At 30.7% G+C, this 18477-nt stretch overlaps 2 protein-coding genes across 4 annotated transcripts; one reads left to right on the forward strand and one right to left on the reverse strand.

Annotated features, from left to right (window-relative positions):
• Positions 1 to 1529: 1529 nt before the first annotated feature.
• Positions 1530 to 6477, reverse strand: LOC145614905 (F-box protein At5g51370-like). Of its 3 annotated transcripts, XM_081669976.1 has the most exons (4): positions 6361 to 6477; positions 4948 to 6148; positions 2332 to 2593; positions 1530 to 1906 (listed from the first exon to the last, which is right to left on the reverse strand). In XM_081669976.1, exons 2-4 carry the CDS (start codon positions 6123 to 6125, stop codon positions 1877 to 1879), a joined length of 1470 nt encoding a protein of 489 aa, XP_081526102.1. In that variant the 5' UTR covers positions 6126 to 6148; positions 6361 to 6477; the 3' UTR covers positions 1530 to 1876. The 3 variants fall into 3 exon arrangements, 2 of the variants coding, with proteins under 2 accessions (XP_081526102.1, XP_081526101.1); XR_014107183.1 differs by lacking the exon at positions 6361 to 6477 and having other exon boundaries at positions 1531 to 1906; positions 2249 to 2593; positions 4948 to 6344; XM_081669975.1 differs by lacking the exon at positions 6361 to 6477 and having other exon boundaries at positions 1531 to 1906; positions 4948 to 6344.
• A 2008-nt stretch (positions 6478 to 8485) lies between these two features.
• On the forward strand, positions 8486 to 18449 carry LOC145615673 (protein FAR1-RELATED SEQUENCE 5-like). The gene is made up of 4 exons (XM_081670733.1): positions 8486 to 8579; positions 11477 to 12471; positions 15604 to 16399; positions 18091 to 18449. The coding sequence occupies exons 1-4, from the start codon at positions 8486 to 8488 to the stop codon at positions 18447 to 18449; spliced, it is 2244 nt and encodes a 747-aa protein (XP_081526859.1).
• Positions 18450 to 18477: the final 28 nt, after the last annotated feature.

Genomic DNA, 18477 nt, shown 5'->3' on the forward strand with positions numbered 1-18477 from the left:
CAACCATGTTTAGAGCCGAGATATTACTTAATTACGTATATCTATTTAGTTCACCGGTTCAAATCTTAATTTGTATACTTTGGTCTAATCCAATTTCCAAATTCCAATCTTAATTTGTATTCTTTGGTCTAATCCAATTTCCTTCCTAATTTGACTAAAGTTTGCCTTATTTATTCATATACCCTCGGTTAATCATTTGATGAGAGAGAGAGAGAGAACAAGAGTAAAAACTAATTGCAACAACGTATAACTTGCTTTGCTCCACATCATATATGCTGTTACATGATCACGTTCAAATGTCTTTCATTTATGCTGCAAATAAGCAACTCGTTTTTCAATTATGAGACAAAAACTAATTGCAAGAGCTTCAACTGAAGATAACTGGCAAAACCTATTCCTTCACATAAAAGCATCGACTTTTCATGCAGTGCGCGTAGCCTGAACTATGAGATTATCCTGTGGACCGCGGCTGTTTGAATTAGGATCAAGTACTTCATGCCTGTGGAACAATTGAGCCAGCAGAAAGAAGAGCAGGACAAAATCTGTTACAAGAAATGCTGAGCCATCAGAAACCATCTCTGTAGACAGCACCAAAAACAAAACAAAACTTAAGGTAATTGAGCCATAAGAATGGGATCGAAAAATTAACAATTTGTGGGACTAACAGTTTTTTTTCAACCTTACTCGTTTCTACAAGAATCCTCAAATTGCGAATCTGCACCGGTCCATCATTCTGAACACCACTATGTTTCTTTCTCTAAACAGTCGATAAAGTCAATAGTGCAAGTAAAGTCCAACAGAATGAGAAATGCAAGGTTACTTATAACAGAACACAATGCCAATCATAATGATTAAGCATCTTCCTACAAAGTTTCATATTGATGAACCGAAATTTCAAACTATGATGCAGTTGAATTCCCATCTCATGAACAAGCAGCCACATAGAGTGAATGAAGTCAGGTCTATAAAGGCAAAGTAATGAATGTTCTAGATTTTCTTTAAAAACAAGTATTACTGCAGCAATCAGGTCAATAATAAAGAGAGTGGAACACACATTGGTCAATATCAAATATTAGCAGACACACATCACGTTTTTCGCCCCAAGAAGCAATTCTCCACAAACCACAAATTGTTTAAAACTACCTTCTCCAACTAGCTTTGCAACAAACAAAACATTGCAAAGTAGATTTGAAAGAAGAAAATGTGCAACTGTAGAAGTGTCAAGATATGTACACTTACCTGACAGGCATATCTGATCCATTGGTTCAAGATATGTCAGTTATCCTTGAATAGAAGTTACAAAACACACATCTATCTGAATATTTTTCTGAATAGCATGTTTCTGAGAACTGTTTCAGGGGGGAGGGGGACTCCTCTACACATAGATGAAATATCCCACAAGTAAAGTATAATGAAGGCTCCAAAATACCTGCAACCCTAGTTACGGCTATCTTCCCCACTCTGTTTGTGTCCTAAGCACCTCAACTGGTAGATTCATAAACACATGGTTGACAAGCATCCTTACAAATTAAAGTAAGACAGAAATTACCTCAGCTAGGGGAAGAAATGGGTTCAGATGTAACTGAGCCAATGTATAAGCAATTATGTCAAGTATGCAACTTTGCAAATTCTCAGAGTTGTGATATAATAATGTGGAGGTGAGTTTTCGAGTGCAGCACCTCCCGTCAATTGGTTCAACTACTCAATGGAAACAGAAAGTCTACAAGTTTTCTACATTTCCAAGTAAAATACAGGAACATAATCGTTCTTATTAAAACTTCTAATAAATTGGAACCCCGCATACATTTGGGGTCATGAAGAGTAGCATATTTACAGATGTTGCCAATGGCTTCCTGAGTAGCTTCAAGAAAGCCAATTACTTTCTCTTGTCCACCATGTTAACCATCTGGAAAAAAAAATAATAAAAAATAAAAATAAAAAATAGAAAAAATAAAATGAAAAAGCTAGTTACCAAATATTCATTATGAGATTAATAGTATGTTTGGATAGAAAGATTTGGAAAGAAAGAGAGGGAAGGGAAAGTGAGGGTAACATTCCCTGATTCACATAAGACAAGGGGAAGGGAAGGATTTCTTTCCCTTTTCAGAAATTAAATCCTTCCATTGCTGGATAGCATTGGAAGGAAAATGGAAGCTCATTCTTTCCTCCCCTCACCTACTCCCTCTCTTTCCCTCCACAATGCTAACAAACAAAGTGAAAGCGTGCATATACAGCACCAAGGGTGAACCTTTATGATGACTGTCTGAGACAGCCAGATACAACAATAGAAGTTCAGACTTGCACCATCAGGTTATAAGTTCAGCCTCATACCCTCTTGAAGAATCTACCACCCTTCTTTCCCACTCCAGTGCCAGCAAGACTTGAAGCTAGTAGAGATCTGGAATCTGGCCTCCACTTCAACTCTTTCAGGACAGAAAACAAAGTTGCCAGCTCAGCGGAGATTTCGGAATCTTTTATACAATTACATGACACCACTTTCAGTATCTGGAGCTCTGTCCATTTATGAACCACTGAATCCAAGCCCTCCGTTGTCAGCAAAGAGCATCCTTCTAAAGATAGTGACTTCACCCTCCTGTAAACAATGATACCAACCATCATATATTGTTATGATTCTGACAGTCTCACCTAAAGTAGTAAATGCCAAGAACAACAGCAACATCAATACAACGCTAACACCTTCAAATAGGCTCCCACTTCAAGTAAGATGATGAAAAGTTGGGTGAATGTAACACTCCTACTATAGAATAGAGGTTGTTTTCCAAGTCCCAACCAATACCCACAAAACGGTGAAAAATGAAAACCCAATCATAAATAAAGAATGGACAAAACATGATAAAGCAGAATCAGCTTCTATATTCTGACTTAATGAGAGACAAATCAAAACCTGAGCACACTGATCACAAGTAACTACACTTCAATGAAAAGCAAGAATAAACTGTTAGTTTCTGCTAGGAAAAAAAAAAAAATCAAATCTACCCCCAATGTCCAACAAGGTGTGCTAGAAAAATACCATTTTTCCTGAATACACACATAGAGTACTTATGAGTTGTGACTTTCACTTACAAAATCTTTTACATTATACCACTCCACCCCCCCCCCCCCCCCCCACACACACACACACAAAAATGCATGCATGCTTTTTCTAAGAATTTCCATCTCTCTCACAATCATTAGCTTTAATAATCAACCGTCAGTGGTGAACAGTTTGGAAATGCATGCATGCTTTTTCTAAGAATTTCCATCTCTCATTCTTAAACAATTACTTCCATCCCATGAACACAAAAAACATGGCAGTCATAAAATCCTACCACCAGAGATCTACTACGATAATTGGGCAGCTTAAATTTATACATTTACCATTTTTACACTTACATGGGTAAAACAGATAATCCAATATGACAAAATTGGTACTCAAGAACAGTGAGTGATTTACTTATGGAGAAAGGTTACCATTCTAAGATTTCTAACTTATGCACTGCAAGTGATGGATTTATGGTCTTCCATTAAATTTCAATCTCCATTGTTGAACTCAAACAGTAGTGAATAGTACCCAGAAGAGTGAGAAGACACTTTTCCTACAACAGTAAATCCCAATCTAATTAGGATTCAACCTACTCTTTCCTAATTTCCCAGGTGGCCAGGTAAAAATAAGAGTTCAGTTACTGTTGAAAGAATCTTTCCTAATAGAATCTAAAAACATCAAAAATTCGTCCACATCTGCAAGCAGCAATTAATGATGAATGTCCAACAGGCAGCAGCTACAAGTATCCTGGGGATTGCATTACTCCCTTCAAGAAACATTACGATATCTCTCTCCACACCTTGCTTTGTCAGTGCATAGTGCATAAAATTTCATATTCTTCAACAGCTGGAAGTTGTAAACCTTGAATCTCCATTAATTTTGCTCATTAATCATTACATCAAATATCAATCAACATTTTGCAACCCATGTAAGTCCCTAAATAGAAGTAACTTGTATTCAACAAACCCACATTCTTCATTTCACTCAACATAAGAACTTTGAATTTCACATAAATATACATCTAAACCCACTGTATACCCCCTCGCCGGAAAGCGATGGTTATGTAACCTCAATTTTGACCAGATAGAGACTAATAGAAAAGGCCATTAAAATACTTGTATCAAAAAGAATTCAAAAAAATAGGCAGAAAAAGAAAAAACAGATAATTTAAGGTTATTAATAGCAGATCAAGTAGCAATACATCTGAAGTATATTAACATGCCGAAAAATCGTTTCTTTACAAAAAAAAAATGGCAATGAAGCTTCAATAAATCAATACAAGCATGTTTCAAACTCTGCTTATCTTCAGCCAAAAGAGCTTAATGGTATATAACAAAAAAAAAAGTCAGATGCCACAGGATCATTAGCAGCTTATACACATTTGCAGGCCAAGAACATGACGTTCTCACAGAGGCATACCTTCCCCAAACCTCCCCCCAACCCCCCAAAATGCTTAGGGTGACAGACTAAAAGCAACAGACATTATAGCCTAAAGCAAACTAAAATTAAACATTGTCATGAATTGGTAGCTAGCGCAATTTACTTATGAAATGCCATTGCCATGATCATTGCTCAGCTGATATAATCAATGTAGTGTGTGACAAGTGTCTTGTGTAATGTGACCACACCAATATTCATATTCCCTATTTATGAACAAGTAAACAGTAGTGACCCAATCTCTACATTATTGATATGCTGATATTGTCTCTAGAACTTAAGACAGGTCAAACATTGCATGCAAAATTGCAAACTGTGATCTTATACAACATCTACATCTACAACTATCAGAAGTAGCATACAATGTAACCCAGTCCAAGAATAAATTTATGCAGGAGGGGTGATGACGTCTTATCCTGCCATAAAGAGACATTAAACAAACATAAAGCAGTAAACCAATTTCATACCTACAATTAACAGCATAACGAAATATATCATCCTCTAACCCCCAACAATCCTGCAACGAAATCTCTCTGATAGATTCACACACCAAGAACAGAGCTTTTGTACTCTCTTTATCCCGAACTTGGCATCGCTCCAAGTGCAGCTCCTCAAGTGTCGGACAAGAGCCCAAATGCTCATCAGGACCAGGGCAGCTATCTATACTTTGGCAAGACTGGAGCTTCAATGTCTTCAGATTGCTACAAAACGAAATTGCCGACAGCCACCCACCATCCATCTTATGACCACAAAGGGTCAACTCTTCCAACATTTGACAACATTGTCCAATGGCCTTAATCCCATCATAGCTACCCTCACACCCACTAAGCTCAAGCTTCACTAATCTCCTACAACCCTGAGCTACCATTGTCAACCCGATATCAGTTACAACAGAATCATACAAGCCATCAACACAACCCACCAATTTGAGTATCTGCAAGTTCTTAAACCCGGAAATCGCTGTCAACGACATATCCTCACAACAATGTATCTCCAACTCTTGCAAAATCAAACATTTCTGAGCCAGATAACCTAACCCCTTGTCACTGGCATTAACCAACGCTAATTTGCTCAAATTAGGACACCCATCAGCAAGCACTTTGAGGCCTCTATCAATCAACCTAGACCCCAAAACCCCTTCACTTCCAATCAAAGTATCACTTACAATCTCCGAATCGAGATGAATGGAAACCAATCTATGTGACATCAAAATCCCAGAGCTCCAACAACTCCTAAAACAAGCTGGAGCAAGATTAATCTCACTCAAATTAGGGAACCGACAAGTTAATCTCCCAGATTCAAGAAAATCCCAATCAAACAGTGTAATTGAACGAATTAATTGGCCTTGAATCACATACCACCTCTTACAGACCAATGAATTCGAAAAATGCTGCGAAATCGGAACCTTAGAAAGAATAAAAGTAAGGGATTCATCGGATAAGAGAGAGAAAGGATCACCACCTAAAATCAAATTCTTGGAATGAGAATCGGTATTACTGTGAGCTTGTTGAAGCTGCTGCATTCTGAAGATTGCATGCTTCAATTGCTGATCCTTAAACCATAGCTCCGGTAAGCTAGGTCTTCTCTTCCTCGGAGTTTCGCTAGGGTTAGGGTTTTTGGGATGATTATCTTCAATTGCAGCCATTTTCAATTAATTTGGGGATTTTTCTGGGATTGAAATTGAAGAGTAATGAGAAAACAAAACAAAACACCCCATTCAAAAAAAAAAAAGAAAACAAAACAAAACAAAATTAGGGTTTGTTTGTTGAATTCAAGTTTCTACAATCTTTGAAGTTTCTCTCTCCTGTAAGAGTCGCTATTTCCAACGGATCATTTTTTTGATTAGATTTGTGGGGTGTATATAATTTACATTTACTTACCTCATTATTGTATTTTGAATTTACTTTTTGTTTGTTTTTTTCTTCAGGAGTTGTCTAGTGTAGACGTAGTCGTGTATTCGTGAAGACGACACACATTACCACGTTGTATCAGAAAAATCTTCCTTGTTTTTTTTTTTTTTGGTTGTGCAATAGTAGTGCTGATAGCACTATTTATATACTAGTGTTGTTGTCACCTACCTACGTCTTTTTTTCAAATTTTGCACGCCTGTGTGTTTCGCATTTTTGACTTTATCACAATTTTATATCGTTAGTTGTGGACTAGTGGTGCTCACCTTATGTTTCTACGCAGTAACAAAAACTTTGTAGGGGTTAGGAATCATCGGAGAACAATGGAAGTATATTATGACGATTTTTGTTTTTGTGACTGACTCATTATTTATGAGATCATAATAAAATAAATACGTGTATAACATATTTTTATGATTTAATACAATAGAAATGAATTTTGTAAATATCAACTATTTTTTTTATATCAAAGGTGTTCAATGGAGACGTTAAATTTTGAACTTTCAAAACGAAATCCCTACCTTATAAAAATTAGAAAACATCTCTTAGGAATAGTGTACTACCAATTATACCCTCAAAACTATGTATAAAGTTGTGTATAAAATGTGTATTTACTTTAATACCCTCATTAATTACTATTATTAATATATTTAATGTTTTTTTTATCATTAAATATATCATCAATTAATTTTGTTTTTGTTAACAAATAATTTGTAATGATTTTTTTTAAAATAAAAAAATTCTAATGCTTTTCACTTATATGATATTATTATTATTATTATTTAAAAAGAAAAAATTTGTATGTACAATGAAACGGTTTATTACCAAGTGACTGTTTATTTTACTTTTTCATAGTTGCTCTTCTTATTTCCGCAAAGTCTCTTGACTCTTGCGAACTTTGATTTGGAATAAAATCCTACTAACTTATCATCCCCCCCCCCCCAAAAAAAAAAAATAATCTTGTCGTTTTTTAATTGCAACTATTGTTAAGGTTTATTAGCTTTTTTTTGGTGTTTAGAGCCACAAGGGCAGATGATGAGAATCGATCCAAAGATCTCTTGGACCGGGAGGGGAGCTCTAACTACTTGAGTTATCCCTCACTATGTGGTTTATTAGCTTTTTAAGTGTACATACAAACAACATCATAGAATTTACATGGGATTCATATATTAAATAGTTTGGTGATATTTGAGCAGGCGCATGTTATCAAGAAGTATAAAGAACTAAAAATCCTAAAATCAAGGGAAATCGGTGGTAGAAAAAAAAAGTGTACGTTTTGCGTGAGACTGGACTCACGTGAGTTCGGGCTCATTAATTAAAAAGGCGCGGGCCTGACCAACCCGACCAAAGCCCGCGCGCCATTTTATAAATTGTCTGAATTTTGTCGTTTTCATCATTTTAATCATTTTCATAAAATTTCGAGCGTCGTCATTCACTGAAATTCAACCACTTCATTTCCCCAAATTTCATAAAATTCAAATCTGCAAAATTCATATAATTCAAATCTGCAAATTCCATAAAAACATGGAGAAATCAAACAATAGGATGATGATTGAAGGAGATTCTGATTCACCTATAGAATCAATTTCCAGCTCAATTACTGCTGAAAAAGGTACAATCTAATTCATAATTTTGATTGCATGTAATTTCAAATTTCATATAATATTGATTTCGATTTATAATTCGCATGATTTCAGATTGTATTATACCGATTTTGAAATATGAATTTCGACTTATAATTCGCATGCAAGCCAAATTGAATTTCAGATCGTATTAAATTTCAATTTAATATCAGATCGTATTTAAATTCGAGTTAATTTCTACTTATTATTTGCAATTAATGCCAATCGAATTTCAGATCGTAGTTAATTTCGACTTATAATTTGAAATCAGGCCTAATTTATTTTCAATTACATTTTATTTCAACTATTCATTTTGAAATTAAGTTTACTATAGTATTCGATCGAATTTAATTTCAACTTATGATTTGCATGCAAAGCTATTTTAATATGTAACTACAATTGTCGCAGAAAATTAATTTTCATTTGAATCCATTTTTTTGATAATTTCAGAGTGAAATTCAAATATACTAACACTAATGATGAATGCAGCAAATAATGTTATTCTAGAAGAAAATATAAATGAAGAAAGAGATGATGCAGAAAGAGATGAAGATGCTACAAGTATAATAGGTATACAGATAATTAAATGTTCTGTAAAAGTATACTCTGTAATTTATTGATGTAATTGCAGATAATATAATTCCTGATTAATAGAACCTATTTCCTAAACAAAATTAGTAAAATAATCTAATTCCTGAAAATTTCAAAATATTTCTAACTGCATTTAAAAATCTAGTATCCCTGCCTGACTATTATTATTTTAAATCTGACTATAATTATTTTAAAACTGACTATCATTATTTAAAACCTGACGATCATTATTTATTTCCTGAATAATTTTATTTCTTTTCTTTTCAATTCCTGACTATGTTAATTTATTTCCTGACTAATTTTATTTTAAACCTGACTATCATATATCTGAATATTATTAACCTAAAACTTACTATCAATATCTATTTTCTGACCAGCACTATTTTATTCCTGACTAATATATGATAATTCCTGAGTATTATAAATTTTAAAACATATAATTATTGTATTTAATATTAATATTACAATTCCTGACTATTATTATCTATTTTCTGACTAATATTATCTTAAACCTGACTAAGTTATAATACATGTGAATATTATTATCCTAAAACTGACTATCCATATCTATTTTCTGACAATAATTATCTAATTCCTGACTAATATATGCTAATTCCTGACTAATGTTATAAATCTTAAAACATTTAATTACTCTATTTAAATATTGATATTATTATTCCTGAATATTATTATCTATTTTCTGACTAATATTATCTTAAACCTGACGAGTTATAATGTATATAAATATTATTATTTTTAAACTGACTATCCATATCTATTTTCTGACAAGAACTATCTAATTCCTGACTAACATAATGTAATTCCTGGGTATAATAAATTTTCAAACATTTAATTACTGCAAATTATATTGGTATTACAACTCCTGACTATTATTATCTGTTTCCTGACTAATTTTATCTTAAACCTGACTGAGTTAATTTTATTTCTGAATAATATATCATAATACCTGATCTATAAAATCTAATTCCTGTTTAAGATATGCTAATTCCTGAGTATAAGCTACTGATATCATCAACTAAAACAAAAAATAAAATAACATCAACCCTATTTCCAAAAATAAAATAACATCAACCAAATTTCCAAAAATAAAATAACATCAACTAAATTTTCAAAAATAAAATACATAAACTAAATTTCCAAATTACATATTACTGAAATGTTATTTAATTATGATAAAGTACAAAACATTGAAAATAAGCTACAAAGATAATCTTCCTCAATTTTAATTCTTTTTGCCTCTCTGCATGGATGATTTGCCTCTTCTCTTTTTCTCTTTAATTTGCTGGCTTCTTCTTCAGCAAAAACAAAACGTAATCCATTCAGAAATTCAGCCCAGTCTTGCACCATGCCATTATGAAACCCATAACCCTTATGCCTCATAATGTCATATGCAACCCACCATTCATTTGAATTATGATTTCTTCTTACTGTTTCTGGAATCCAATATTTATAATACCATAATTCATTATAATATTTACATGTACAGTTAATCATCGCCTGGGCTTTGAATGTGCACCTAGGGAAAATATGCATGCATAATATTTCTTCAACAGCCATTGCTGGATGTGCATCTTCTAAGGCGTCAATTGGGTGTGGGATTTGATTAGCCATCTAAACAAAACAAAATGAAAACATAAATCATAACAAAACTCAATAAAACAACACTAACAAAGGTATAATCATAATAAGAAAAAAAATATACCTTTTGTAATAGCAGTAGTTAAATTCTTATAAGATTAATTAAAATTTCTAACTGAAGCAGTTTATATGGATTTTTTTTTCTTTTTCTGAATACAGTTTGTTGACAATATGGTTACTTATATATAATGTTAAGAATGTGAATAGATGCAGTGTTTTGGAAGAGGAAGAGTCATGCCTTTTCAAATATGTCTTTTCATTTATAATTAACCTCTTTTCTAGTAAATTCATTTCATTTTATTCAATTAATTTTATGTCTGGTAAATGATTTTACGTGTTTTTTGAAAAGGGAAGAGGGAAGGTCATGAGTTATTAAATTCTAATTTCCTGACTATATTTATCTTAAACCTGACCACATCATTTATGTCCTGAGTAATTTATTATCTATTTTCCTGACTAATATAACTTCATTCCTGACTATTATAATCTAATTTCTGATTCGAACAATATTTTGACTATTTTTTGTTACTGAAATTAGATTATTAAAATTGTTTCAATTTAATTTCTGATTGAAACAATTTTATTCCTGAAATTTACATTTTAATTCCTGATATATTCTAATTTTCGTATATTTATCATTTAAGTCCTGAGTAATTTATTATGTATTTTCTTGACTAATATAACTTTATTCCTGACTATAATAATCTAATTTCTGATTCGAACAATTTTTTGATATTTTGACTATTTTTTGTTACTGAAATTAAATTAATAAAATTGTTTCAATTTAATTTCTGATTGAAACAATTTTATTCCTGAAATATACAATCTAATTCCTGATATATTCAAATTAATTACTAATCAAAATATTTTAATACCTGACATACAAAATTTAATTCTTGACAAAACAAAAATAATAAGTGACATAAATAATCTAATTCCTGAAAAAATAATCAACAACATATTATAATCAGATACAAATATTATTATTTCTGACTGATATTATCTATTTCCTGATTAAAGATAAACCTAAACCTGACTGAGATTATTTATTTTCTGACTAGTATTTAGTAATTCCTGATTTAAATAATGTAATTCCTGACTAAGACATGATAATTCTTAAGTATCATAAATTTAAAGAATATTTATTTACTGTGTATAATACTTTATTTCCTGACAAAAATAAATTATGATATGTTTCATATATACTAGTCTTGCAGATTATTACAAATATGACAAGGATGAAAACATAAGTAAATGTCTAGCAGGTTATACTGTATCAGACTACAATGAGGGATTTGTTTTATACAAAGCTCATTCAAGGTATGTTGGTTTCAGTGTCAGAAAATCAACAAAGAGAAGAGATAATAATGATAAATTGTATGAGTTTTATTTTAGATGTTCTAAAGAAGGGCATACAAAGGGTAAAATGAAGATGGCAGGTGAACAAAATTCAGTTGAAATACCCATGTTGGGTAAAACTGATGAAAAAAAGAGAAAAGATAGGGAGGTAAATGAGACAAGAACTGGATGCAAAGCTCATATTCGTTTCAAGAAAACCAAAGAAGGAAGTTTCGAAGCTGTTACACATGAGTTGGAGCATAATCATGAATTGGTTATAACAGTTCAACGTCATCATCTAAGATCAGAAAGGCAAATATCAGCACCAATGGGTGAACTAATTGAAAGCATGGTTGAAAGTGGTATCAAACCAATGGATGCTTACAATTATATCACCAATGAAGCTGGAGGAGAAGAATGTGTAGGTCATACTAAGAGAGACCACCTTAACTATGTATCAAGGGTGAAAATGAGTATGGTTGAAGGTGGAGACATGCAGAATGTATTGGATACCCTTCAAGAGAGAGCAGATAATGATCCTTCATTCTTTTATAGACTGAAATTTGGAGAAGAAAACAATGTGGTGAGCTATTTTTGGCGTGATTCTCAAATGTTTGAAGATTTCAAAGCCTATGGTGATGTTTTAATCTTCGATACAACATACAGAACAAACAAATATGGGTTGATATGTGCACCATTTGTTGGTATAAACTGTCACTGGAGAACAACAATGTTTGGATGTGCATTTATAAGTGACGAAAAGACTGACACATTTGTTTGGCTTCTTAAAATTTTCAAAAAGTCGATGTGTGGAATCGAACCAAAATCAATCTTCACTGATCAGGATCTTGCAATGAGTAACGCCATACCAGAGGTAAGAATTTTAGTCTTCATAATATATTGTTTCTGGATTAGAATAACTTAATAACTGATAAAAACAGATCAATACCTGACAGAAATTATATAATTCCTCATAAATATCTGTTTAATTCTTGACTAATAATATATGTTTCATGTTCATAATTTAATGTAATATAATTCCTGATCAAAAATATATTAATTCTGATAAAATAAAGGCAATACCTGACTAAGATATATTAATAAGTTCAAATTATTTAATATTGATTGACAGAATCTTATTCATGATAGTAAGATCCTTAATCCTGATATAATTTTTCTAATACCTGATCGAAATTAAGTCATTACTAATTCAAATTTATTTAATTTCATTTCAAGTTTATTTCTGAGCAAAATGTTATAATTACTGAGTAAAATATTCTTATTCCTGATTATGATAATTTATTTTATTTCTGAAATAAATATGGAATATATAATAAATTAATAAAATTCCTGACTAAAATAATATAATTCCTGACGAAAAATTATTAATACTAAAAAAAAAATCAATATATGAATAAAAACCAACAAAACCATATCATTTTAAACCATATCTGAATAAATCTTTTGATAATAAAAACAGGAAATACAGAAACATAAACAAAAAAGCATATCATATTTTCCATATATTTTAATGATATTGATTGTGACTAGAAATTAACAGAAAAAAAAAGATAAAGAAAAAAACCCTAAAATCATAATCTTCTTGTTGTTCTTCCTCAGATATTAAACTTGTTTTTTCTTTTGATCTTCTTTTTGTTCTTTCTCTTCCTTCTTGTGTTGATCTTCTTCTTTCTGCTTTTTGTTCTGTGTTTCCTGCCATATTTCTTGTGCTCTCTTTCTCTTGCTTAGATCTTCGATTTCATTCTTTTCAACTTTTTCATAGAGCTTCATCAATCCATTCTTCACTCTATCTCTTCTATCCAACAGATCATTTAATTTTTTTTCAAAGTTATCAATTGCATTTTCTTCTGGATCGTTTGATGAGGTAGAAGACTGAGACTTGTTTTGCATATTTGACAAATATTGAGGATCGTTTGATGAAGTAGAAGACTGAGAATTGTTTTGCATTTTTGAGGAATATTGAAAAAAAGTTTGTTTTAGGAGAGAGAATATACCAAAGTACAAAAACATGCAAAATGTATGAGTAAATAATACTTTTATAGACAAATAAAAAATATTAAAAAAAAAAGATAATTTTTAAATATATTCATTTTTATTATTATTACATTGTTTTGGTCCTTATCCAATACCTCAAGTACAATTCTGATTATTACATTTTTTTAGTCCTTATCCAAAACTCCAAGTGAACACTAAGACTATTAATTCCTGACCAAAATATACTAATACCTTTCATAATTCATCTAAAATCAGACCAAAATATACTAATTCCTGACCAAAATATGCTAATTCCTGATTAAAATAATTATATTCCTGATATGCATTTCTTCTTGTTTGTGGGTGATGACTTATTCCAAGACACCTTGTAACCTACAATAACATATAATAGATGTTAGTTTATGCAACAATATTTCAACAAACATAAGTTATTCACATTTTAGGCATACAGACCTGTTCACTGTGGTGGTTGGGCACCAAAATGAGGATAACCAGGGGGTGGCCAAGTCCCATTTTGCTTCATCCTGTACTCAATGATACAGTCAGCCAAAAAACCAGGGTCATCTGTGCTCCCCACATGTATGTTATATATATTCTGATTAGGTAACCTCCTAATCATCTTGAATACATCACCATCATCCTCTAATGTCCTATACTTCCCCTTATAAATATACTGAAATACAGGGTACAGAAGGTCAATTGATCCTTCTATTGGATCATCCATATCACGAAGTTGATCTTCAAATGCAATTGCTGTATCTTGCAAGTTATTTTTCCCAATCTCATATTCAATATCAATTACAACAGACAAATACTTAAATCTGAGAATCACCTTATTCTCCTCCATTTCTGAAACAACAATTCCAACAATAAATAAATAACAACACATAAAAACAAGATCCAAAAAATATGCAGAAGAAATATTTTAAAATTATTTTTGTAGAAAAAGAATTTACCTAAAACGTAATGAGTGATTTATAAAACTCAAGAATAAGTTTTCCTTTGTTGCTTGTACAGTTACAATTTAGCTCAAATATGTGTAATATATAAAGAAATTGAAGTTAAGATGCAAAGTTGAATTATAAAGGAAATGATTTATAAAAGGAAAAAAGTTACTGTTTTTTAGCCGTTTATTGGGGCCCAAATGGCAGAATTACAGTGGAAGATTAATTTGACTGATAATCTGACAAATATGTTGATTTTAAAAATATTGATTCTAAGTTTAAATAAAAAGTCTAAAAATATTTAATTACTGACCTAAAGATATTTATACCTGATTTAAATTTTCTATTATCTGACTAAAATATGCTAATTTCTAACTCTAATATTGTTAAGCCTGATAAAAATATACAAATGTCTTACATAATAAAACTAATTCCTGACTGAAATATTTTAATTCCTGAGTGGATGTTTGTATTTCCTGATTATAATAGTCATATTGCAAATATCTAACTCTACTATTATTACGCCTGAGAAAATTATACATAATATCTTACATAAATTATCTAATTGCTGACTCAATTCATTTAATTCCTGACTAAATATTTTTAATTCCTGATTATAATAATCATTTTTCAAATTTCTAACTCTAATATTATTATGCCTGGGAAAAATACACATAATGTCTTACATATATTATCTAATTCCTGACTAAAATTTTTTAATTCCTGACTAAATGTTTTTAATTCCTGATTATAGTAATAATCATATTGGTAATTTCTAACTATAATATTGTTATGGCCGAGAAAAATATACATATGTCTTACATAAGTTATCTAATTCCTGACTAAAAGTATGTAATTCCTGACTAAATGTTTTTAATTCCTGATTATAATAATAATCAAATTGCTAATTTCTAACTCTTATATTGTTATACCTGAGAAAAATATACAAATGTCTTACATAATTTATGTAATTCCTGACTAAATGTTTTTAATTTCTGATTATAATAGTCATATTGCTTACTACAGTAATTTAATTTTTGTTGCAGGTTTATCCAAACTCAAGACATAGGCTATGTCTATGGCATTTGCAAAAGAATTTTGTGTCACACTTTGGAACTCTAAAAACCAATCCTGAATTCAAAAATATGTTTCACAAATGCTTAAGTGGATGTGATTCTGAATTTGACTTTGAAGATTGTTGGCACAAGATGGTTCAAAAACATGGGCTAGAGAAAAAAGAATGGTTTGATAGGTTATACGGTCTACGAGATAAATGGTGCACAGCATTGAGCAAGGATATTTTCTCAGCTGAAATTCTTTCATCTCAAAGGGTAGAAGTAACAAACAGAGCAATTTCATTTAAGGCCAACAAAACCACAAAGCTTTTGGAGTTCTTTCACATTTTTGAGGCTACTGTGAAAAGATGGAGAAGCACTGAAAAGAGTGACAACTTCAGATGTACTACTGAGAGACCAAGAACAACAACAAAGATATTAAAACATGCTGCTGAAGTTTATACTCTAAACTTATACAAGGATTTTAGGCTGGAATTTGAAACAAGTCTTGGAGCATATGCAAGAGAAAAAACCACTTCAATGCAATATGTCAAATTCTTTGATGTTTCTCTTGATGAAGATTATATGCACACCTATCAAGTCATATATTACACTCAAAACAATGAGTTTATGTGTTCTTGTATGTGCTTCACAGAGACTGGATTGCTGTGCTTTCACATTATCAAGATAATGCAAATGTATAGCATACATGCTATACCAGAGAGATACATTCTGAAACGTTGGACCAAGCTTACTAAATCAAACATTTGGGATGGCAGTGAATCAGGTACGTACATACTTTGTTATTTTAAAATTTATTTCTTGTTTATTTAGTATAAAAAAATATCTTTATTCCTGAGATAAACATTTTAATTACTGTCATAAATAATTTGCTGACATAGATGAAAACTTAATGTCTGATGTGAAAAATATAATACATGAAAAAGATAATAATATTCCTGATTGAAACAAGTTTATTCCTGAAGCATACAATTTAATTCCTGATATATTCAAATTAATTCCTGAATAAAATTTAAAATACCTGACATACATATTTTAATTCCTGACCAAAGAAATCTTAAAGCTGACAAACTTTATCTTATTCCTGATCCATTCTAATTTATAATAACTAATTTCTGATTGAAACATTTTTATTCCTGAAACAATCTAATTCCTATGTAATAAAAAAATTTTAATACCTGACACACAGAATTTAATTCCTGACAAAACAAATCTAATAAATGAAAAAAAAATAATCTAATTCCTGAACATAATGAACACTGAACAACATATTATAATGTTATACCAATAATCTTATTCATGAACAAAATATTATAATATCTGATACATTTATTATTATTTCTGATATAAAATCAGATTTATTACACACATAAAATTATATAAATATTTAAAAACTTATACATTGGTACCACTTCCTGCTTCATTAGGAAGCCTTTCAGTACCATCAACATTAAAAATTCTAATATAAATGTTATAATGATCCTGGTAAACATCAAGTCTGTCTCCAACAACTATGTTGTTCGCAGCTACAAAGTTTTCCCATTCACGATCAATCAACATACCACCACAACCTGTATTTTCTGGTATGCTTATGACTCTTACTTCCCAAAATCTATCTTCTCTGCCATTTTTCCCAGCAAAGACTCTAACAAAGTTCTTGAATTTCAGAAGAAAAAGTTTCCAATCTTCAGGAAGACCCTGAAAGAAAAAAAAAATGATATCATTTAAAACACAAAACAAATTTATAAATTTAAAACTTAATGTAATATATTTACCATACTAATGCGATCAATTGGTTTAACAATAATTGTACACTTCTCCTTATTTGCGTAGAAATCAGCCATTATTTTGATGATTGATTAGATGAAGAAAAATATAAGTTATTTTTACAAGAATGCACCTTTTATAGAACACAATAGAGGTTGTTATAATATAACTCTTTTAATAGAAAAAACTTAATTTAGAACAGCCTTTAAATAGAAAAGAGTTATGTATGAACAATAATAATTAATATGTAATTTAACAGAAAAATTTATAACCTCAGTCAAATTAGAATGACTTTTTAATGATGCAATAAATGACTTTTTCTACATTATAATGAATTTTCAATGAGGCAATAAATTACTTTATTCTGTTTTGTATGACTTTTTTCAGAAATGCAATAAATTAGTTTTTCAGATTTGTATCAATTTCAACAACATAATTTTTCTTTTTGAAAAATTTGATATTTCTTCTGACAAATAAAATTTATCAGGAATAATATCAAAGTACACAAGAATAAAATCAATTTTGTCAGAAAATTTATGGCTGAAACAGAAAATAAAAATATTATGGCATAGCTCGTTGCTGACTTTTCTTAAATTTTTCATGATATAAATAATTTTATTTCTGATATTATAATATTATTATTCATATTACTAACAAAAATGTAGTAATCTTTTTTTTTTTTTTGATTAGGAAATTCAACCACAGATCATTCATTAATAAACACTCCTTGGAGGCAATCAATAACAAAGAATTTTTACAACCTTGTGACAATATGTCAAGGGAATGAAGAAGTATCAAAAATATGTGATGATGCTTTGGAACAAATGTACAAATCTGTAAGGAAAATGTTCCAAACAAATGAAGAAAAAATTCGTGAACTTGATGAAGAAGAAGAAAGAAGAAATACAGTTAAAGATCCAAAACGACCAAAAACAAAGGGAAGGCCAAAGAAGAACAAAAGAATTAGAGGACATTTTGAAAGAAGAAGAACAGCAACAAGATATCCAAATGAGTTTGGAACAATAACTCCTAATCCACAACTCATTTAATTCATCCCTATTGCTGCCTTCTTCTATC

Source organism: Chenopodium album, chromosome 25 (genome assembly GCF_948465745.1).
Source record: "Chenopodium album chromosome 25, dcCheAlbu1.1, whole genome shotgun sequence".
Classification (NCBI taxonomy): Eukaryota; Viridiplantae; Streptophyta; class Magnoliopsida; order Caryophyllales; family Amaranthaceae; genus Chenopodium; species Chenopodium album.